The following is a 24,738-nucleotide window of genomic DNA, read 5'->3' as shown; positions in this document are numbered from 1 at the left end:
TAACTCCAGGATTACACTACAGTGGGGAACACAGCATATACCTTTCAACGAAATGAGTTTCAGTCAAATGAGTTTTCAGGGAAGTGAGCTTTCAGTGAATTGTGCTCAGGCAACTGATTTTCAGTGAAATGAGTTTTCAATGAAATGAGTTTCAGTGAAGTGTGTTTTCGGTGAAACAAAGTAGACCCTATATATATATATATATATATATATATATATATATATATATATATATATATATATATTTTTTTTTTTTGCTTATGTTATCTTTCTTGACTGTAACTGAATGATTCTGATGCTTTGTCATCAGTGTTTTATAACTTGCTCAAAAAAATACTTTTATTAAAAGGTATTTTAGTTAAAAATTAAGCAAGTGATAAGGTCCAACAGACTGAGTATTATAGGGAAATGATAACTCCTCCCACAGGTGTGGCACTGGGTCTCCCCACCTGAGGAAGGGCCATTATTTCCCTGTAATTCTCACCCTGGAAGGCTTTACTACACTTAGGAGATGGACAGTTGGTTTGTTGTTTTGCATTTGTCTTAATAATAGTATGTGTTTTAGATGTTTGATGTAAAATATTTACTTTGCTTAATGTTTGAAAGTTAGTGTTGGATATGTAGTTGTTGAGAGAAATGTCACACATTTAAATACACACACACACACACACACACACACACACACACACACACACACACACACACACACACACACACACACACACATGCCTATACACACTGATATATAAATACATGTGCTTGCACAGATACACACACACACACACACACACACACACACACACACACACACACACACACACACACACACACACACACACATGCATACACTTTTCTTCAGTTAGCAAAAATGAAATCAATCCACAAAACAGAATGTCCAATTTTATGTGACAGCAGGAAAAATTAGTTTTCTTCCAGCATTACTTTTTTACTAATCTATAGAAACTGTTGTGTGCGGGAGTGTTTTAGTTACTTTAGCATGTGAAACAAATAGCTTTGAGATTAAATGTTTTCCTACTGGCATATTTATTTACAGTTTGCGTAGGTGCACTATGTTTTCAGTGGAATCTTTATCTATACTAACTTGCTCCACTGGATCTCCAAGTGACAAGAGAGGTTTCATTATTAACTGTCTAATATTTCTGCCAATCACCTTTAGAACATCATAAAACGATTTTTAACTCTGCATAAAGTCGACCTAAATCCAGATCTTATCTTAACGACTGAGAAAAAGCATGGGTGCTCTTATTACATATTTTATAATTTTATTTGCTTTCACCTACATGCGCTTTGTTTGCTTATGCTGACTCCCTCTGTTTTATTGTCTCTTTTGTTTGTGATGCTGTTAATTTGTTTTGTTTATGATGGTTGCAATTGCTGTATGCTCTGGGAAAAAAATAATAAACTTATTAAAAAACAGAAATCAGTGATGCCATCCATAATATATGCAGCACTCAATACATGAATACATGATGTTGGCAAAGGTAATAAAATATCTGTCAGAATGACGGAAATTACTGGTCATACTCAGATTAAATACATAAAAACAATAATGCTATCAGTAGTCAGTAACCAGATGAAATAATTATAAAATGACACTACTACTGATTCTTGTGTTTATACCATCACTAGTGCCATGAAGGCCAACCTAAAATTACACACAACAGACCAGCTTTATTTCTTCTGGCCTCACCTGCTGCATTTAAAGCCTACATTAATCAGTTTTCTGCTATCTGAGTCATAAACTGTGCTTAAAAAGTGCAATGTTGATACTTTCCCCACAGCAGTAAACAACCTCTGCCAGTTCTGGGAATATTCATAACGGCCGTGTCACTCAAAAATATAAAGCTCAAGACAGATATTTATGAGGTACATGGCAAGGAGAAATAACTGCTGAATTTCATTAATACAGAAAGGGTAGGCTTAAATTAAAGAATGCACTTAGTAAGAGTTTAAGAAAAGATGTAAACATGGTTAAGTTGCATATTCTGAAATAAAAAGTATAGTAATATCAGTTTAATAATATCTCTTTTAACAGTCTTACAAAAATACAACAGTAAACCAGTGAAGCTCAGCACACTTCCTAGGCTATCTCATTAAGAAAGTCACATAGTCACATAGGCAAATGGCCATAAAAATGTACCACCCAAGCCATCCCACCAGGCATGCATACTACCACCTGAACTTTTGTAACTGGTACAGTGGGCCATACCTCTCAACCTGTAAGCTCAACAAATCTGGACAAAGCCAAAATAATGGGGGGACAAAGGCCCAAATTCCAAGACAGATATTCAGTGTTGCTCTTATAAACTTAGGAAGTTGGTAGTATAACATATTTTGCATTAGCATGCAGTCTGAGGTATATGAAGTCTGGAGCCCAACTATATATAGCATTATTTAGTGACTTTAGACCTCAGTGATTTTCCCGGAAACCACACATTTTATGAGGAACAAACCAAAAATATGAGGCAAAAATCTGGGCATTCTGCAAAAGCTGGACAGTTGAGGGGTATGCAGTGGGCAGATACACTGCCCTGTACAGTGGACAGGTCATCTTATTAAGGTTATTTATCATGATGCCTATCAGCTTATTTATTAGGAAATCTTTACTAGTCAGCTAAGAGGATGTTATCAGCTTTTTCACATTTCTTGACAGTACTATGCAAGATTTGGCAGTTCATTTTAAAGTCTATATGTGACCATATGAGTCAGGCATATTCCAGTTGCAAAGGAACGTGTGCAGCAGACAAGGTAAAAGATGTAAGACTTATTATGATGACATAGGTGACTGACACACCATGGAGATAATCTCAGTTAAACAAGCCATTCCTAGGCACATCATTATTTAGTGGTCATTATTATGCATTGGCATATTATACCCATTTCAAATGGCAGTAGAGTATGACTGTTAGCAGATGATTGCTCACCCTAATTTTAAGTCCAGTGCCTCCGTCTACAATGTCTGATGTCTCAACAGTTGAAGAAACCCCAGTCTCAAATCCTGTTTTCCTATCAGCTCCTGGGATCATGTTCATGCTGCCACTTTCCATGATGACCCTGCAGATTTAGAACACAAAAGTAACTGGAGGACTCTTAAGCTCAAATATGACAGAAGAAAATGCTATCTTTCCCAAGTAAAATGCAACCAGAAAGCAAGCAATGAAGTACACTGAAAGCAAGTAACTATGTTTTAATCATCACAATGGACTTTCTTAAATGCACCAAATATCTTTCTAGCTATTAGAAATACAATACGCAGGAGCCCACCCTCTATCGTGTCACTGAGGGAGTTCAGAAGTCAGACTTAGTCAATGACTAGTCACTGCACATGGATTGGCCTTAAGAATGCCCTCTGTATTAAAGAGAATGCCATGCTGTCTTCAAGTTGTATACAGGTGGTGTACAAAATGGCTAGACAATATTATAAAGAGTTATGACAACTCAAACCAGGTTATAACAAACCTGCTTACCTATATTTGCAGATTCTGTAATGTATATTTATGTACAAACACATATACATAAATACATATGCAACCTGTTAGGTAATTATTTGAAGGGTTTAGACCCACATGAGTGAGTCCTGTAAAATGGAGACTGAGTGGCTGAAAAAATGGACTTACATATACTGCGGTGGTGGTGCTACGGTAGCGTTGTCGCTTCACAGTTAGACGTTGCCCGTTCGATTCTCAGTTAGGGCGTCTTCTGTACGTCGACATGCATGAATGGGCATTCCTTCATTGAAGGTTGTGCATTAGGCCCGGTAAGCCAAAACATAAAAATCTACTGCCAATCATTAGTGGACCGGAGTTCCACTGTGGCGACCCCTAACCGGGAAAAGTCGAAAGAAACAAGCATATACCAATCATGAGATGGCCATTTCTTGGAATATTTCATTTTCTCTGTGGTGTGGCAATCTTGGAGTTGGTATATATAAGTTCAGAAGGGGGGATTACACCCATATTGGGGGGGGGGTGCAGGGGTGGCCCTGTAAAAAGAAGTTTAAAAGACTAGGCTGAGGTTCAATAGTTGCGTTCCTCCTGGATTTCTGGTCTTTTTTGGTGTGTTGGTACTCAATGTTTTTAGTGCCAATATTACAACAGGAAGCTGCAGCTGTATGCCATTAAACAATGTATTTGCCAAACATTTTGCACCATGCACATGTGTGAAACTAACCAGATTTCCAGAAGAAGATGGTAAACATGATGGCCCCACAAAGCAGAAGAAGCATTAAAGACATATGGTGGACAAGTCCTGCTGCATGCAGAGCACAGCAGCTCTGACAGCACGCTTGTGGTTATTTGAAAGAATCACGACCACAAGTAAAATTCCAGAAAACCACTATAACCAAAAAATTTGCACTTGTGGAATGTATACTTCAGCCAGCCACTTAGGGTGGAAGTGTATTTATATACATTTATATACATTAGGTATTATTATATATTATTTTTACTTAAAAATGGTTTAAAATAAAAACACGTTTTCAAAATAGATTTTAGTATTTATAAAAAAATGGTACATTTATTCACAGTATTTAATGTTTTAATTAATACACAACAGAAATGACAATAATGGAAAAATGTTATAAACAGGAAGGTGAAAGCTGTATGTACTCCTGATGAAGTCTGAGTACTTATGGACAAAAACACTGTAGTTAATTGTTTTTAGCATTAAAGTGTTATTAAAGTTTAATTTATTTGGTCAGTCTAAAGTGGCCGACTGAAGTACTATAGCATAAGTGCAAATTTTTTGGTTATTTGAAAGATTACCTGCTGAAGGGCACCTAATATAATGATTCTAAAGACTGTCCCTTATAGAGACTGAGAGTCACAATCACAACATTTTCATTGTTTAAGCAGTTGTATGACACACAAAATAAAAAGTTACATCTAGGTTTGGCCATGAAGGAAATACAGAAGTATTACCTGGGCAATCACGAGAGCAAGGCTGTGCGGCCCAAAACTGCCTACAAAGTCAAGGTGCAGTCTATGAATGTTACCAAGAGGTACAAACTTATATAAAAATACGGAATTCAATCACCTCACCACAAAGAAGTAAATAATTTTGCCTATTTTGCTGTCTGTTCACTGCAGTGTTATATTAGTAACTTTATCCAGATGTTCACCATGGCATTTAATTGCTGGCAATAAAATATTACATTATTGTGCAAAACATTCTCTGAATGTCCTGTTCAAACTAGCCAAATCTAGGAGTAACTGAACAATAATGACTGCTGTAGATAACTGCCTTTGACAATGGAATGGAAAACATTGTGTTTATATACACAGTGTGGTTGAAGTATTCAATAAGAGTCCATCTTACCCACTAAACGAACTGTCATTTTTTCCATCTTGATCCATTCGGGAACTAACTTCATCTACACTGTTAATTTAATAAATCAGCATTAGTTCAGTTTCAAAGTAATATGTTCCGAATCAAGTAATCATAAATTATTTAAGATAACAAACGTGCTGTTAAGAAATGTAAGGGAAAAAAGAGTGAATATCCATCACAACAAATTCATTTTAAACTGCTGTGTTAAATTCTGTGACATTATTCCGGTGCTGTGATGGGACAGCAGTTACCTGCTATGCTGACCAGTCATGCAAGTTTACAGATTATTGTTGAGCACGGCTACATACCTGCATGTTTTCCCTAAATTGGATTACAAAACATTACAAAAATATATTTCAGATCTCTTTTACAGTTTTATTCTTTTAATACAGATGGCTAGGGTAGGTCATAGAAAGGGTCCCTGCTTGCTTCAAAGTAACAAATTATTACTCCACATTCTTTCCTGCGGGAAAAAAAGAAAAAAAGGGGAAGGGAGGACCAGTTTAAGACCGATCCTCTCATAACAAGCTTAAAAATAGAAGAAATTCAAAGATGGATATTTATTTTGTAATTCCTGAGGCAGGAGGAGAGGAGGAAAGTTAGGAGTGTGGAAGTGAGGGTAGGAACTTTGAATCTTGACAGTATGACTGGTAAAGGGAGAGAGCTAGCTGATATGATGGAGAGAAGGAAGGCTGACATATTGTGCATGCAAGAGACCAGATGGAAAGGGAGTAAGGCCAGGTGTATCGGAGGTGGGTTCAAATTGTTCTATCATGATGTGGGTGGGAGGAGAAATAGGGTAGGGGTTATCCTGAAGGAACTGTATGTTAACAGTGTTTTGGAGGGGAAAACAGTGACAGAGTGATATTTATATAGCTGGAAATTGATGGTGTGGTGATGAAAGTTGTTAGTGCATATGCTTCGCAAGTTGGGTGTGCGATACATGAGAAAGAAAAATTTTGGAACGAGTTAGATGAAGTAGTGGAGAGTGTACCAAAGGGTGAGAGAGTGGTGATTGGAGCATATTTCAATGTGCATGTTGGTGAAAGGAACAGAGGGAATGAGGAGGTGATGGGTAAGTATGGTGTTAAGGAGAGGAATGCAGAAGGTCAGATGATAGTAGGTTTTGAAAAAGGACGGACATGGCTGTGGTGAATACACATTTTAAGAAGAGGGAGGGGCACAGGGTGACGTACAAGAGTGGAGGAAGATGCACACAGGTGGATTATATCCTATGCAGGAGGGCCAGTGTGAAGGAGATTGGAGACTGCAAAGTGGTGACAGGGGAAAGTGTAGTTAGGCAGCATAAGATGGAGGTCTGTAAGATGACTTTGGCGATCAAGAAGAGCAGGAGGAGAGTGAAGGCAGTGCCAAGGATGAAATTCTGGAAGATGAAAAAGGATAACTGTAAGGTGGAGCTCAGGGCTGAGGTAAGACAGGCATAGAGAGGCAGTGAAGAGCTACCAGACAGCTGGGCAGCCACAGCAGAGATGGTAAGGGAGACAGCTAGAAAGGTGCTTGGTATGACATCTGGACAGAGGAAGGAGGACAAGGAGACCTGGTGGTGGAATGAGGACGTACAGGAAAGTATACACAGGAACAGGTTGGCAAAGCAGAAGTGGGATTGTCAGAAAGAGGAAGAAAGTAGACAGGAGTACAAAGAGATGAGGAGTATGCTGAAGAGAGAGGCGGTGAAGGCTAAGGATAAGGCATATGAAGAGTTGTATGAAAGGTTGGACACTAAGGAGGGAGAAAAAAACCTGTGCCGATTGGCTGGACAGAGGGACCAAGCTGGGAAAGATGTGCAGCAGGTAAGGGTGATAAAGGATAACGAGGGAAACATACTCAGAAGGGAGGAACGTTTGTTGAGTAGATGGAAAGGGTACTTTGAGGGACTGATGAATGAAGAGAATGAGAGACAGACAGAGAGAGAGAGACAGAGGGCTGGATGATGTATGGATAGTGAATCAGATGGAAGCTCAGATATAGCAAGTCCTTAGTGTCCTCTTTCCATGACCACCCCTAGGATACCAGATTAAGTTTGTGTGGCATCAAGGAAGATAGATGGTAGACCCAGACTGGAAAGGTGCTTAGGAACTGGGCCGGTAAAATGAAGGGAGGGGAGAGAGCAAAAACAGAAAAAAAAGAAAGCACCAGTTATCCTTGTGGCTAAAAATTAAGAGTGAGTTTTAGATACAAGATACAAACTGGATAGGGCTGGCATCCTAGAACAATCTGGAAAGCAATTCTGTACCATTCAGACACTGGTCCTGAACTGTGTATAGATATGTTACTGCTGTCAGAAATCAGTCATTTTGCACAGTCTATGTGCTAATTATCCTATAATCATGCATACCTGTTAGAATGCAATTCAAAAATGAAGGAACATTCATCAACTGGACAAGGGACCCACATGCTTCTACCAGTTACACCTACTAGAGATACATAGATCCTGATTGCTAAACCTGACAGCTAAGTTATTAGGCTTTGCACATGTGGTACACACAATACCTAGGCAGTAAAGCACAGACTTGATTATCCGAACGTCGATTATCTGAAACGTCAGTTATTCGAACCAGCCTTCCAAAGTTTTCGGGTAGGAATAATCATACAGTCTGAATATGTAAACATTATACATATTCGCTTAAACATGTTTTTTGAGCTTGCAGCTAGCTCGTATGTAAAAAATATTCTTTATTGTCCACTGAAATCGCTGAATAGTTGAAAGTGTATTTCTGCATACAGGAAGAAAAGCAAAATATTTTAGAAGTTTTTTATTCAATTATATAGGTTTATAGGTTCATAGGTGTGTACTATGCTAATGGCCCTGGAGCCTTTACAAGCCTAGCCCATAGGATTACCCTGGCATCGTGCCAGCCGGCATTAGTTCCTAGTGTCTTTGTCGAGTAGAGCTACTGGAGTGATCCCCTTGGTGAATTTTCTATTTCTCATCCACTCGTCAAGATTTCTCTTGAAGAGGGCCAGTGAGGTGCTCTGCTTGACATGTATGGAAAGTCTATTCCACAACATGGGAAGTCTCTGGGTTATGAACCTGTCCCTCCAGCATGTTCTACTGATTGTGGTAATGAGGTTGAGGTCTGTGGAGCATGTGGTGCAGAGGGATTGGGATTTCTTTAGATGTAGCATTTCTAACAGAGCTGGGTCAGACATGGCTTTGTAAGTCAAACAGAGATCGCCTCTAAGTAGGCAATATGACACAGAATAGTTAGAGTTTTTTGAGTCTGTTCATACAGGACAAGTGTTTAAGGCCTAGGATCCTCTTTGTGAGGTGCTTTTACGGCCTCTCCAGTTGTTGCAAATGTCTAGTGATGTGCATGCCAAATAGGGCATTATACTCGATGACTGGACTAATGAAGGAAGAGTAGAGAGACAATGACCTCTTTCTTCCTGGATGCAAAACTCTTAGTAATGAGATGTGCCAGACAGAAGGACTTTCTGACCACAGTGGCAACGTGGTGGTCAAAAGAGAGGTTGCTGTCAACCGGTGTTCCCAGATCTCTTATAATGCCTTCTGTGTTCAGTGGAGTACCATCAATGTGATAATTCAAGGGAACCATTTTTTTCCCAAGGGGGATGACGACACATTTTTTGGAACTGAGCTTAAGGCCATGGTTCTGACACCAGTCGGTCTCACTGAGGCCTTTCTGTAGGATGTCAGCATCATTTGGGAAGTTAATAAATAGCTCTCAACTTGCAATCGTCTGCAAACTTTGTCAGTCAGAGTTCCTTCATTTTTGCCTGGACTTCAGAGACGTAGATACCAAACAGGAGAGGACCCAGGACCGAACCCTGTGGGAGTCCACTCATGACTGGTCGGCAGTTTGACTTGGAGTCAGCTACTTTCACACTGTGGGCTCTATCTGTGAGCCAGTTTGCAACCCACCTAGTGAAATAGGGGTCGATGCTTAGCTTAGTGAGTTTTTCTATGATTCCTGAGTGGGGAATGCTATCAAAGGCCTTGGCCAGATGAAGGTAGGCTGTATGCACCACCTTGCCTTCATCCACAGCTCTGTTGACTGAATCAAAGAAGTCGACCAACTTGAGCAGGCAGGATCTACTCTTCACAAAACCAGACTGTGTAGGATCCAGAGTTTGGAGATTCCCTATATCCTTGTTTATTAGGTCCATGATGATGCGTTCCATAGATTTGCATATCAGACTCATCAGGCTAATTGGACGATAATTCCCAGGGTCTGTAGTCGCTCCTCCTTTGTGGAGCGGAATGACTATTTCAGCGTGCCATTCGGTAGGGACAAAGCCTGAAGTGAGGCTATGACTGAACAGGGCACATGGGTGAGGTGCCAGTTCACTCTTTAGTTCATGTAGAACACAGCCAGGGATATTGTCAGGTCCCATAGAAGCTGTATTCTTGGCCTTGGACAGTGCTGTTTTAACCTGTGCAGCAGTAACACTGGGTGCCTGGCAAACTACTGGTATTGTGATTGGTCCTTTGGGGGGGGTAAATCTGGCACTGAATCTGCCGGTCAGTATATTGGCAATATCTGTTGGCTCGGTATAGGAGGTACCGTTGTGCAATAGCTCAGAGAAAATTTGGGTATTGCCATGGAGATTCTTTACATAACTATAGAAGGCCTTGTGGTTGTCTTTACTATCTGCTGCAATTCTGTTTTTATAGTTAGCTTTAGAGGATTTGATGATGGATCTCACCTTTTTTTTAGGCTGATAAGGGAGTTTTTCCAGTCTTGGGACCTGACCTTATCCGCATCAGTTTCCTCTTTCTGTTGTAGAGTTTGTTTATGGCAGGGGACCACCAGACTGGCTTCCTTTTTTTTTTTTTGAGGAGAGCATCTTGGTTCTATTGGGTATGGCGAGATCCATGCATTTGTGTACATGTTCATACAGTGCATTTGTGTATGATTCAGCGGTCATGCAACTATTCTTCATTTGCATGGGTGCTGTGAAGTTAGCCACCTCTGTTTTTAAGAGGCCAAAGTTAGTTTTGGAGAAGTTTTTCATGGTGGTTACCTTTGTGGGGGTGGCAGGGGGTCAGGAGGGATGTGTATTTCCAAGGTGATTAGTTTGTGGTCGGATCTGACCAGGGAGGAGTTGATTATTGGTGAAGAGCAATGGTTGCCCATGTTAGTAATGACCAGATCTTGCTACCTCTAGTGGGGGTAAGAACAAGCTGGTCCAAAGCATTGGAATTAATGAATTCCAGAAAGCATTGGGCAAGTGTATTGGTACATGAGTAGTTTTCCTAGTTAATGGAGGGGTAGTTGAAGTCGCCCAGTATCAGAGTGTTAGGTTGGACCCTAATATTTTCCATGATGCTTAGGAATGTGGAGTGTGAGTCTTGGGACATGGTTGGAGACCTATAGCAGGCTATGACCTGAATCGCTGTCTTACCCAATGTTAGCTGCACCTGAAGTATCTCAGATGCGTTATGTTGGGCTACCAGTCTGGAGGTGTGCAGATCCTTTATGAATATGGAAACACCACCACCTTTGGAGCTTCGGTCCAAGTTCTGGGGCCAAAAGGTGTGGAATGAGTTATAGCCTGGTAGTGCAGGGGTGCTTTCTGCTGCCTTGAACCAGGTCTCTCACAGCACAAATGTTGATGTTCTACATTTTAAGGAGTGCTTCGAGCGAGTGCATTTTGAGATTTAGACTTCTAGCGTTGAGCAGCATGACTCTCAGAATGCATTTGTTTGTAGCTGTTACGGGGGTAATTTGGTTTTTGGAACACCGCTTAAAAAGGCACTATAGGGGTGGCAACAGCCTTGGCTAGCATCCGAATAGTTTGATTATCCAAACTACCCTAGGTCCCAATTAGTTCAGATAATTGACTCTCTACTGTACTGTAAGCAGTTATGAGACTCATAGCAGGTAATGATAAATTTGCTCACATATAGCAGTAGTTACTGGCTCACATACAGCTGTAGCTACACGGCTGCAGAGGTAAAAACACACACTCTCCAAAGCCAAGAACACAGCATCCATGGGACCTGAAAACATCCCAGGCTGCGTTCTACATGAACTACAGAATGAACTGGCACCCCACCTAAGTACCATGTTTAATCATAGCCTCACCTCAGACTTTGTGCCCACTGAATGGTGCAAGTGATGGTTATCCCACTCCACAAAAAGGGATCATTACTGCAACACTACTGTTTGTTATATTACCCATTGATCAACACTGTAATCTATACTTTTCTACTAAAGCTCTCTTATTGCACACAGACAATTACATCTGTAACACTGCCATAAGATGTGGTGCTTCTCCACCCAAATTCTCCCTGTGCCAATCCTCCCCTTAAAGCCCAATTTCTTTGTGCTTTTAGTTTTGTGCACAAGACTTCCTGTAGTTCTCAGGCCAATACTCATTTATGATTGCCAGTTTTCAGTTCTGTCCTGCAATCAATTTACAATGAATCCCCTCTACTATCTATCAGCAGTAGCAACAACACGGGTCAAGGAGAGTCAGTATTCCTGTAAACAACCTTCTTAACATATCACCTCCATATGCATATTATCCAGTCCATAAAGGACTGAAATCAAGACTGGAATGAGCACACCAAATTCACCTCAAAGGTGCAATTTCCTCACTCATCTTACTAACACTGCAAGACAAAGTGGAACCATTTAAACAGTCAGAGATGCGAAGATGCCACCTGGATAAATCTTCTCAACTGGTGACAATAATCCATTTACAAATAATACAAAACATGCTAATTCTTTCAAAAGTAGACCCCTTGCTACCTGATAAGGTAATGCTTTCTTCCTACCTTGCAATCTGTTTCATTCTTGTCCATGGCTACAGTCCCTTTTCTAATCTCCAGTTTGTCATTCCCTAGCCTTCATCCCTCATAAGCTTAGCATTCATTTGTTAATGACTACAATAGTATTTACCTGTTAAGCATGTGTTTACGACAAAGGAAACAATGCTTTTAACACTGACTCCTCAGAAACGTGAATCTTACATTTTTAAGACAAAAAAATGTTCCAGTCTAACATACACTACTTAAACTTTACTACTATAGTTCCAGTAGTGAAAATAATTAAAAATCATTTACTTACAGTTCCAGACAATATGTACACCTAAATTAATAATATTACTTCCCCAAGCAACTACAAAAACAAATACACTGGATTTATAATACATAGGGAAAGTTCCACTTAATGCCTGAAGAATCAAATACAACTGAAACAAAATTCTCTATTTTGTTCAGTATTTGCCTATTTGTACTGCTACCTCGTATGTCTAGTAACATCAGTACTAACAAACATTTGTAATGACAAAGCATTTAACATAAATTATTTGACAAACCTGCTAAAATAACAGCACATTAAATGCAATATGTATTGGCCTCTTCCAGCTACTTATTTTATTTACATGCCGTGTATTCTATAATAAAAATTGCAAACATGAGATTCATACCAATAGCACTTAATTCAATCTACATAAATTGCTGTTACTTTCCATGACATTCTGCCTACTCTTACAGTTATGACTCACCACACTATATAGTTAGGGAAAACAAGAAATAAACAGTGATTACATTTATGTTTACTAAACATGATTAACCATTATTATTAACAAATCTGTATTTTTTATTTAATGTCCAAAGAAATCCGCATCCTTTATCTTATTTTTTATTTACTAGCATATATGCAAGTAAATATTTACCACATGTTAATGCGATTAGCTCACACTTATACTCACTGATTAGTGCTAATCACTGTCATCATACTCCAATATGTATCAACATGGATTCCTTTCAGATAGATGATGTGATACTAATTTGATAAGTTTTTTATGAGCAGATTGTTAGTTCATTGGAAAACTCACTAGCCTCTAATGTTGTGTTTATTTGGCTAAGAAACAGTTATAAGAATTTTAATGAAAACCAATAACTCTGGCTAGCTGGTTAAATATGTATCCAAATGGTTACTGGGTAATACCTACAGAGTGAGAATTAGAAATTCTGACGCCAAGTACAGACTGATGGCCATAGGAGGGCTACTATTATTTAGTCTTTTGATGCCAGAGTATCCAATGTCTAACTCTATATGGTTAAGTGAGTTTGCAGATGATATCAAGACAGGGTAGGCAGTAACTAATGCTAATGATCTCTAAGTTTATGTAATAAGCCTCCCTCGGGTCAGTTTATGTGGCCTGAAGCAATGCTGCCTTCCTGTCCTCATTAGATTCACCACTTCCGATTATTTAGTCATAGCTTCAAACACTTAGTTTTAAATTTCTTTTCAACAAAGATTCACATATTTGTGATAACCTTCACATCACAGGATCAGCTTGTCTTAGTTTACAACCTGTAACATTTGCACTGTTTTAGTACACATAAGACTACTGGAAGTGGACCCATCTTTATATTATACCTAATATTTCTTTGATCTGTATTAACAATCTATGAATTATTTTCTACGTGTTTCAATTATAGAAGGATTAATATCTTACTTATACTTAACGGTCAAGTAAAGTCAGTAGATAGTCCATAAAATTGCATATTTTTCCACTCTCCCTAGATATCTTGGTAAAGTTTTTTTTGCAATAGGCACTGGTATAAGACACACTTACTGGAGGTTCATTGATTACAATGGTGGGAACTACACTTTGCTGCTTGATAGGGATTACAACGGTGGCAACTAGGCTTGTTGCACGTGTTGCCGACAACCTCTTATAATGCATCGGTTTTGACAGCATTTAGATGGAAAAAGGTAAAATAGGAGTCAAAAAAATGTTTATCTGCTTTTACTGTATTTGTGTTTCTTCCTATTTTATTTTGCTTTTGCGTCATCTTAAAAGTACTCAGTTGTGTTTATTACTGCTTGGTGTAACTCATTCTAAGCCTTTTAGTTTAAACACTTGGGCTTCTGACCAGTTGTTTTACATTAAGAAGGTTTGTGGTCTGCACTTTAGTGGCAGAACAGGTAGCTTACATCCTTCTAAGTTGGGAACTGCTGATTGAGGGCTCAGTGTCTGCTATTCTAAAAGTGTATTAATTCTGGTTTAAGCACTTGGGCTTCAGGCCAGTTACTTTACATTAAGAGGGTTCGTGGTCTGCACTCTTGTGGGAGGAGAGGCTGGACTCTGCCCTTCTGAGCTGGGAATTTCTGGTTAAAGGCTTATAGTGCCTGCATATTTGAACTGCTTTTTACTGAAATTGGTAAACCTTGTTTGCTGTAGCATAGACTAGATCCAGGCCTGCTGAATCTAGCTTTGTTTGCATAACTTGAGCACTAATCCAGGCATTCTTTAAAGTATTCAATTGTATTTATTACTGCTTGGTAGTAACTTGATTAAAGTGTAGCTATCATTCTAAGTCTTTTGGATTAAGCACTTGGGCTTCAGACCAGTTGTTTTACATTAGGAAGGTTTGTGGCCTGCACTGTGGTGGCAGGACAGGTAGCTTACATCCTTCTAAGTTGGGAACTGCTGATTGAGGGCTCAGTGTCTGTTATTCTAAAAGAGTATTAGTTCTGGTTTAAGCACTTGGGCTTCAGGCCAGTTATTTTACATTAGGAAGGCTCGTGGTCCGCACTCTTGTGGGAGGAGAGGCTGGACTCTGCCCTTCTGAGCTGGGAATTTCTGGTTAAAGGCTTATAGTGCCTGCATATTTGAACTGCCTCTTACTGAAATTGGTACACCTTGTTTGCTGTAGCATAGACTAGATCCAGGCCTGCTGAATCTAGCTTTGTTTGTATACTTGTTGTTTGTTTGCTTGTTATTTCCCTGAAATGCTAATTCCACCTAAAATGTGGCTTTTCAGAGCTTCTGTGGATCCCTAGTGATATCTGCATTGCTTATTGTACTTATTTCCTTGTTTCACTTGAAAGAAAGTTACTGTTTGTCGGTTTTGCATTCAAGTTACCTGTAACACATTGCATTTAAGTTGCCTGGCACTTGCTCACTAAAGCAATTATATAAGTCAGCACTAAAAAATTAAAAGCACTACACCCTCTCAAACTCCCCTTGAGTGCCTTGCTCCCCATTGGCCCTTTTTTCAATTATAAAGGAATTTCCAATACTATTCTAGCATGTCCAAAGGTCAGTTGTCAATCTCCTCTCCGGTCCAGCTGGTGAATCTGGGAATCTTGAGACAATGTTACAACTGCCTCATGTACACAGACAACCCTCTCCTCCTCCCAACAAATTCCAACACATGTGAGAGATGCAACCATATAGCCAAACTGGGGGCTAAGCTCTCTCAACTCAGTACAGGCGTAACCAGTCAGGAGGAGAAGGAAACCACACTCACTACAATTCCAGTCTCACATAGACCTACCACGACAGCAAACCAAACACATAAACACACAAAAACATACTCGGAGGCTCTAAATAAAAATCTGCTTAAGCAGCAGAGACCTCCAAAGCAGACACCCAAGCAACCGCTACCGCAAAACAAAACACGTGCAACACATAGCTCACAAAGCCAGTGTGCCGAACAGTCACAGCCCATAAGGCTAAACAACACACCTGATACACTTGTAATAGGTGACTCTATCATCAGGCACACTGACGTCCCGCTCACCAGGCTGAACAAGGAGAATGTCACGGTGAGCTGCCTGTCAGGTGTTAGGATCCTCCACATAACACAAGCACTCAGGTCATTCCAAGGCAAGTACAAATATGACTCAGTCATTGTCCATGCTGGTGTGAATGACCTGAGATGTACCTCCCTGGACTACATGAAAAGAGACATAGAGGAGCTCTCTGAGCATGTAGCCCAGGCCGGTATGACCCTGACCTTGAGTAGCATCTTAAACTCACCAAGAATGATGCCACAATATGAAGACAAGATGATCAATTTCAACAATTGGCTTAAGTATTGGTGTCATTCAAAGGGGAACCAATGCCTGTCAGCCTGGGATGACATGCTAGACAAGCCACGATGCTTCGCTAGGGACGGCTTGCACCTGTCACACCTGGGCTTTCGGATATTGGCAAAGGCTCTTGCCACCCCCATAGTGCCTTTTTTTAGGCAAGGATCAAAAGACAAACCCACATCCATAGGTATCACAAGGGATAAGAAACTAAGAGTAATGCTACTCAATGCCAGAAGTCTAAACCTCAAGATGCACTTTTCGAAACTCTCCTTAGCATGGAGAACATCGATATCTGTGCAGTAACAGAAACCTGGTTCAAGGCTCCGAGAGCACCCCAGCACTACCAGGTTATACCTCATACCATGCTTTTCGCCCCAAAACTTGGACCAAACCACAAAAGGAGGGGGAGTATCAATATTCATCAAAGATACCCACACCTCCAGGTTGGTGGCACAGCACGAAGCAACAGAGACTATCCATGTGCAACTAACAGTGGGTAAAACTGCCTTCCAGTTTATAGCCTGCTACAGACCACCCTCCCAAACTCAGGAACCCCACTCAGCCTTCCTGAGAACACTGGAAAATATGAAGGTCTCTCCAAACACCATTATATTGGGCGACTTCAACTACCCAAACATAGACTGGGAGCATTACTCTAGCTCCAACACCCTAGCCCAAAGGTTCCTAGAATTTATAAACTCAAATGCTATGGAACAACTTGTTACCACTCCCACAAGAGGGGAAAACATACTGGACCTGATCATCACCAACATGGGGACTCTATGCTCCAGACCAGAAGTGTATCCCTCACTGGTAAGATCAGACCATAAACTAATCTCAATGGATATTTACATCCCGACCCCACCCCCTGCCCAGAAAACCACAGTGAAAAACTTCTCTAAAGCAAATTTCACACTCCTCACAACAGAGGTGGAATCCTTCAAAGCCCACGGGCCTGTGGAAAATATGGCCCAGACCACAGAATCCTTTATAAACGCATTCTATGAACACCTTCAGGAATGCATGGATCATGCAATCCCAAATAAAACCAAGACCCAAGCCTCCAAAGACAGACGTCCTGTCTGGTGGACCCCAGCCATAAACAAACTGTACAATAGAAGGAGGAAGCTACTACATGATAGAGCAAAATCCCAAAAAGGGAAGGCATCTCTGATCAGTATTAGCAAAAAACTACGGGCACTCATAAAATCATCTAAGGCCAGCTTCAAGAAAAAAATTGCACAGGACACTAAGGATAATCACAAGGCTTTCTTTAGTTATGTTAGGAACCTGGGTGGGAATTCCCAGATATGCTCAGAATTAGTCCAAAATGACAAAAAATAAACTGAACCCACAGACATTGCCAACATCCTAGCTGACAGGTTCAGCGCAAACCTCCCCCCCCCCACCAAAGGGCAAATAACTATCCCAGCAGAGTGCTGCCCCTGACATCTCAGATGCTCAGGTAAGAGCCGCCCTCTCCAAAGTAAAAACACAGCATCAATGGGACCAGACGGTGTCCCGGGCTGCATCCTACATGAACTCCAAGAAGAGCTAAACCCAAACATAAAACTACTGTTCAATCTCAGCCTTACTACAGGATATGTACCCAAAGAGTGGCGTACAGCAACAGTGGTCCCTCTCCACAAAGGTGGTGCCTCAGCGGATCCTGGAAACTATCGCCCCATAAGCCTGACTAGCTTGGTCTGCAAAGCTATGGAAAGGATCATCATGGACCTCATAAATAAAGATATTGGGGACCTACAGACACTGGATCCTACCCAGTTCAGCTTTGTTAAGGGCAGATCCTGCCTCTTAAACCTGCTCGATTTCTTTGAAATAAGGCCATTGATGAAGGGAAGGTGGTACACACAGCCTACCTGGACTTCGCAAAAGCCTTCAATACAATACCCCACTCGGGCATTATAGATAATCTCACCAGCTAAAATATAAACCCCTATGTCACTAGATGGGTTGCAAACTGGCTCAAGGACAGAACCCACATGGTTTGAATTACAGGAGCCATGTCAGACTCCAAACCAGTTACAAGTGGCGTCCCACAAGGCTCAGTCCTGGGACCTCTCTTGTTCGGTATATATTTCTCGGAGGTACAGGCCAACATGGAAGGACTGTGGCTGACCAAGTTCGCAGATGACTGCAAACTGGGCACCATAATCGACTCTCCAGCCGACACAAGCATCCTCCAAAAGGGCCTCATAGAAACAGACAACTGGTGCCAGAGCCATGGCCTCAAGCTAAATGCCAAAAAGTGTATAGTCATCCCCTTTGGCAAAAACAAAGTGCCCACAAATTACCACATAGGTGGTAATCCATTAAGTATGGAAGAAGTAATTAGGGACCTGGGGACCCAAGTTGATAGCAATCTCTCATTTGACAACCACGTGGCCAAAGTGGTTAGAAAAACATTTTATATAGCCCACCTAATCATGAAGGGATTCATATCTAGATCAGGGGAGGTCATTGTGCCTCTTTACTCATCCCTCATCAGGCCCATAATTGAGTACAATTCCCCTTTTGGGATGTACCTGACCAGACACCTGCAGCAACTGGAAAGACCGCAAAAGTACCTCACCAAGAGGATCAAAGGGCTCAAACAGATGCCATATGCAGCCCGGTTAAAGAAACTCCAGCTCTACTCAGTGGCATACCGCCTGCTCAGAGGCGATCTGTGCCTGACGTATAAAGCCATGTCCAACCCGGAATTAATGGACATGCTGCACCTCAGAAAATCCAAATCCCATCGAGCTACGCGCTTGAGACTTGAACCTCAGCACTGAAATAAATAGGACATGCTGGAGGTTCAGATTCATAACCCAGAGGCTCCCTTCACTCTGGAATAAAATCCCAGTCCAGGTTAGGCAGAGTCCCTCATTGACTCTCTTCAAGAGGAATCTTGATGAGTGGATGGGAGATCATATGTTTACCCTGGGTATCACTTTTGTGTCACCGTTAGACAGAGGCACAGTATACTAACCTCGAAAAAGGGAATAGCAAACTTAATTTAAAATGGGTGGCGAAAGCCAAACACACACTGGCTAGGCTTATAAATGCCCTAGGGCAGATAGCCTAGTATGAAACTATGAACCTATTTAACCCTGTTTGGTTCACTGCCATAGAATGCTGCAGTTTATCTTAGACTTAGCACATACACAGCTCTTTCTTTCCTGTCTCTGAACATACTTATAATTGATATATGACTCGAAAGTTGAATTCCTCCTGTCATGGAAGTGGTGGTATGCTACCTGACATAAAAGAGACAAAACATATGCTTCCAATCACTGGTTCAGCCAGATTGTCTTGGCTAGCTGCCAGTTCAGCCTGAGTGTCCTGACTAGCTGCAGTTATGATTGCCACAGTTTGATACTTAAGGATTTTAATTTGACTGGATGTCATACTTGTAATACCTGTTGCCCCATCTAAACACGGAACATAGCATCTACTTATCACATCACAAAAACAGTTATGTACTGATAGTTATAAACAGCCAGAGACAAGATTTATATAAAGTGTTTGTAGCAATTAGGCACTACCATGTGGGATAGAACAGGAATATAACCTATCAGCTACCAATAGCAGAGCAGGTATGAAATATGAGACTTGTCCCATTGTAGCTTGAATAACAGCCTATGACATACATTTATGACCTCTGTTTGAGTGAACTGACAATGATCTCTGTGTTAAGCAGATAAATAATGCATGTGATGTAAACTGGAGTTAGACCTGACAAAGCTCTTTTAAGAATGAAAGCATTTATCTATTTGTTTTCCAATAAAGATGTTTTGATTTCTAAACAAGTTATAACTGCTTGATTACTCTGAAGCCTCATCTGAGCTTGTCTACAGTGCAAATTTCTTTTTCCTGATTTTTTAGGATTCTAAGCCAGCAGCTTTGTTGCTCACAAGTACCAGTTTTTCAAAACTGGAAAAGTGAATCGACTTCATCAATAAAAGAAGTTCTCACCATTGCAAACAACGTTTGTCATCTAGAGCTATTGTCAATCTAGGAAAGAACAACTAGAACCACTATTTCTTAACAATTCATGGACGAAACTCAAGAAAATGTTAAGCAGACATTGAATAACTAGAAGTGAAAGATGATATCATAAACTCATTGTATTTTTCAACCTTTTTACTTTAGTAGACACCTTGTAAATAGCTATATTTGTTACTTTTTGTTTTATATGTTGTTTTATTCCTCTATTCAATTTCTATAGATATTGTAATGTTACATTCTGTTATTTAGTTGCAAACTTTAATAAAAACATTTAGGAAAAAAATCAAGCACCAGTTTTCCCTGTGGTCTAATGCTAGTGATTGGTATCTGTTGCAGTCATACTTGGATAACTTATATGAATCGGTAACAATCAACGGTTTGAGATTTAACAACAGAAAATGTACTATTTTACATTTTGGGCATAGTAATGATCAATATACTTATGCCTTGGACAATCACATTTGTGTTTCTCCCGAGGTAATGAGAACTCTAGGTATCATGGCAGATACAAATCTTAACTTTGAAGTTAATGTGACAAAGTTTATTAGGAAATGTTACAATCTTATGCAGAATGTCTTTCGATGCTTCTCAAGCAGAGATAGTTGGGTGTTACTAAAGATATATTTAACAAATATAATACCTATTACTGAATTTGAGGGGCCAGTTTCACAACTGAAGAAACTGGAACAGATTCAGAAAACCTTTACAGACAGACAGATGGCTGTCATACATTTTTCTACAAAGAAAGACTGACATATTTGCCTGTGTATTCTTTGACTTACCGGTTTCTAAGAGGTGACATTATTATGATATACAGATGCCTTAAGGGCAAATTATTGACTGCCATTTTAGATATTGACTTTACTTATCATGGTACTAGTACAAGAAATAAAAAGAATAGATGCAAGAATTCCTATTTCCAATTCGAAGTTAAAAAGATCTTTCTTTCTTTCTTTCATATTAGGGAGGGAAGGATGTATAATTCATTACACAGGCATGTAAAGATTCGCAAACGATTTATCAGCATTTAAATGGAGATTAGATAACTGTTTTTCTAAAATTCTATATTCTCCAATGATGTCTATTAGGTAAAATTTAAATTGGCCAATGTAGGTCCTAAATTTGTTAGTTTATTCATTGAGCCATTGAACCTTTATAACATGACCTACCACAAGGATAACCTGGTTGATGCCTTCATGTAGAAACATCCAGTCTTTTCCTGGAATAGCATGCATGACTAGGCATTTCTTTTCCTCTGAAGTTACATTTCCCTCCGAACTGTTACATTCTTCTTGAAGCATCTACTTCCTCCAGCTCAGTGGTTTCCTTATTTTTTTATTGTTCATTTTGCACTGGATTTGTTCTTGTTGATACTTCTGTTATAGTCTCAGTTGTTTTACCCTAACTATCAAAAGCCAATACTATGCCAATACTCTGCCATCCCAAAAATCCTGAGTATACCCAGAAACAGTCTAAATTTTGACATCCTCTGTTTACACTCCTACATTGCATGAACAAACAGTAAACTATGGTTTAATTGTCATCTCAGAATAATTATGTTCTACAAACACAGGCCACCCCTCCGCAAACAGCTGTTTCTCCTGGTTTCTGAACCTTCCACAATATTTGCTCATTTTTGTAACACATCAAAAACTCAATCAAAATTGGCCATAACTTTATATATTTAGCTCCAGATCCCGGTTGTGGCAAATGTCATGCTCATGGTATTTCCAAGGAATGCCTTTCACAATCAGTCCATTCTTTCTTAACCTTACTAATTCACTTCAGAACTTTTTCTACACTGTCTGAAACATCAGAGTTTTAGATTCCACTTTCTTGCCTTATCTTTCATTCAGTTACTTTGAAGCTTTATCTGTTACAGCTGATTTACATCTCTACTTCCTTATCCCAAATCTCTCACATTTGTTGCCTGACAGGGTCTGTGGTTTCCAAATACTTGCACATATCCTTCACTGCATTAGTCACCACCATCCATAATCACTTCACATGAACATCAAACCAGCCATTTAAATTTACCAATTCAATTTGTATAGACTATAAACTGCTGGCGATTTCAACAACATTCAAAGACATTTGTTGGCTTTTTCTCACTAGAATGTTGCACATAGTGGCAGTTTCCGTCAAATTCATAACCAAATCTATCTTCATAATATCCCAGTTCTAGCATGCAATCCAGTTCTGTTAGTATCAACCAAGAAATGATACCTTTACTCAATGACACACCCACAACAACAACAACAAATAAACTGATTTAACTTGGATAATACATCTTTTCTAAATGGAGCAGCCTGAGAAGGCAATCCTCTTCAAGGGACACCTAGTCATCTTCACACATGCATTCTTCCATGGACAAGTTTCTTGATTCTTATCGTAGCACTGAGCTCTTCTTGAAAGGAAAATTGCACCTTACCCTTCCTTGGTGGTTAGTTTTTCCAGCTGAGAACAGCAGTTTTAGCTTAAAATATTTCACAATAAAATAAAAAATAGGAACTGCAACCAACCAAAACTAAAACAAAATAAGTGGTGTCGCTGAAATAGCTGTTTAATAGAAGCAATAGTGTGTTGCTTGAAAAAGAATTTACTGAGCGCTTTCGTCTTCAGTAATAAGACTTCATCAGAAACATTTACATCCCATAACAGTGGTGCATTTATACTCTTAAACAATTGAATAATTGACAATCAATTATACATCTCCCTCTCATTGTTTAAAAAAAATATCACAATTCATACATTAAAAATATTATTTGAAATAAATATATCTATTTAATGCAATTAATATATATTACCAATATGTTTGATATAGATTATTAAAAAAAATAATACAATTTTAATATATTACATAACAATTTAATTAAAATACATTTTATAGGGAACATTTACAGCTTAAATGAATGATATTTTAAAACAGGCATAATACTACGTTTCATTTATACCTGGGGAATGGGTAGAATTCAGTCTTAATTGCCACTTTAACTCTTCCCTATCCAACCTATTTTTCCAGTCACCACCCCTGTGATCATTACCGAGATTCTCCAAAATACCAAAAAGAAAGGTTTTACAGGAACTGTTGTCCCTAAAGTGTTTATAGAGGGCATTATTGTCATCCTCACATCTGACAGCATAAAGATGTTTATATATCCGTCTGCGCAGAGCCCTTTCAGTTTTGCCAACGTAAAATTGCTGGCAGCTCTGACAGACAGAAATTTAGAACCACAGGAACCTCTCTTTAAATACACCTTTCTCTTAGGTGAACCAATTTCCACCCAGTCAACACCTAAAATATATGAACAGTATGCACAGGAACCACAACTCCTAGTTCCTCTGGATGTGTCATTTGTTTTTATGGGATGTTCAAGTAAAAACTTGAGATTATTACTGGTTTTAAACACAAAATAGGGTTTATTACCTACAACATCCATTAAACCATCCTCACCCTTGAATATTACCCAATTTCTCTTGATTATTTGTTGAATGTCCTTAACAAGGGAACCGTAAGTCAAAACCATAGATTGTGTATAGTTTTGGTTATTTTTGTCCCCAAAATGTTCAACATTGTTTTTTGAACTCTCAAGGGATTTACCCAATAGGGGTACATACTTCTTACCCCATTCATTTAAAACTTCTTCACTGATAGAGTATAACAAAGAAGTTGGGTAACCTCTATCCATAAAAAGATTAACCAAAAAAGCTATCTCATTCTTACAAATATCTTCGGAGGAGCACATTCTAGCTATCCTCACCATTTGGCCCTTCACTATATTTTTCTTAGTGTATCCTGGGTGACAACTATTATACTACAAATAATTTCTAACAGCGTCACCACATTGGACTGATGTGGATGTAAGAGACACCACAAGTAGGAATCTTGAATACTCAGCTGTCAGAACAAATAGCAATTTGTACTGCAACCTTCCACACAAAGTATAAGCAGTCTGCTGATATTCATCCAGGTTGCTTGTGGTAATTTAGGCATCCTGGCAACAAGTGCACTCTTGTTAAGTTGGATGTTCATGTGGCAACATACTTTTTTCTTTCTTTTTTTCCACTTCTATCTCTTTCCTGGTCAGATTTTTTTTAACTGTACATTCTTGTTGTGCCTGCATTGTGTTGTACTGCTGTTTTATGAACGCTATAGTCAACAGTAGAATTAACTATCTTTATCAACTTAAGTGACTTAGATAAACCATAAAAAATGTTATTTCTAGTGCACTGACAATTGCCTTTATCTTGTCACTTATCTTTCCTTCTGCCTGACCATCTTGCAAAACCACTTTTCATGGGGAGATGCATTACTGAGTTGTATGCAGACGTATTATCACTAGCCTTCTGCAACACTGGCTGCAGTGTAATTTGTAAATGTTAATATGGAAACAGAACTACCAAAGTCTATCAACATTACCACTTCATTGTTAATTATGTTTACTGAATGCTCTTGCACTGCTTTCACAGTTATATAAAGTCTATACATAAGTGTAATTCTCTTTCACACTGTTTCTTTTTGTGTAACACTGATGTTTCCACAATATTT

The 24,738-nt window shown here is 39.4% G+C and overlaps 1 protein-coding gene across 6 annotated transcripts in view; it reads right to left on the bottom strand.

The window, feature by feature from the left end:
- Window positions 1-24,738, bottom strand: part of SYNE3 (spectrin repeat containing nuclear envelope family member 3) — a 1,238,698-nt gene that overhangs the window by 332,364 nt on the left and 881,596 nt on the right. For all 6 annotated transcript variants that reach the window (XM_044074612.1, XM_044074615.1, XM_044074616.1 and 3 more), the window contains 2 exons: window positions 5,338-5,397; window positions 2,946-3,075 (listed from right to left, as the gene is read on the bottom strand). In XM_044074612.1, coding sequence (XP_043930547.1) covers window positions 2,946-3,075; window positions 5,338-5,397 — 190 coding nt within the window. The remainder of the gene's footprint in view (window positions 1-2,945; window positions 3,076-5,337; window positions 5,398-24,738) is intronic.

This window comes from Protopterus annectens, chromosome 6.part0 (genome assembly GCF_019279795.1).
Source record: "Protopterus annectens isolate FY-2018-M chromosome 6.part0, PAN1.0, whole genome shotgun sequence".
Lineage (NCBI taxonomy): Eukaryota > Metazoa > Chordata > Ceratodontiformes > Protopteridae > Protopterus > Protopterus annectens.
Note: the sequence above shows the minus strand (reverse complement) of the source record. Positions and strands in the feature narration are given on the sequence as shown.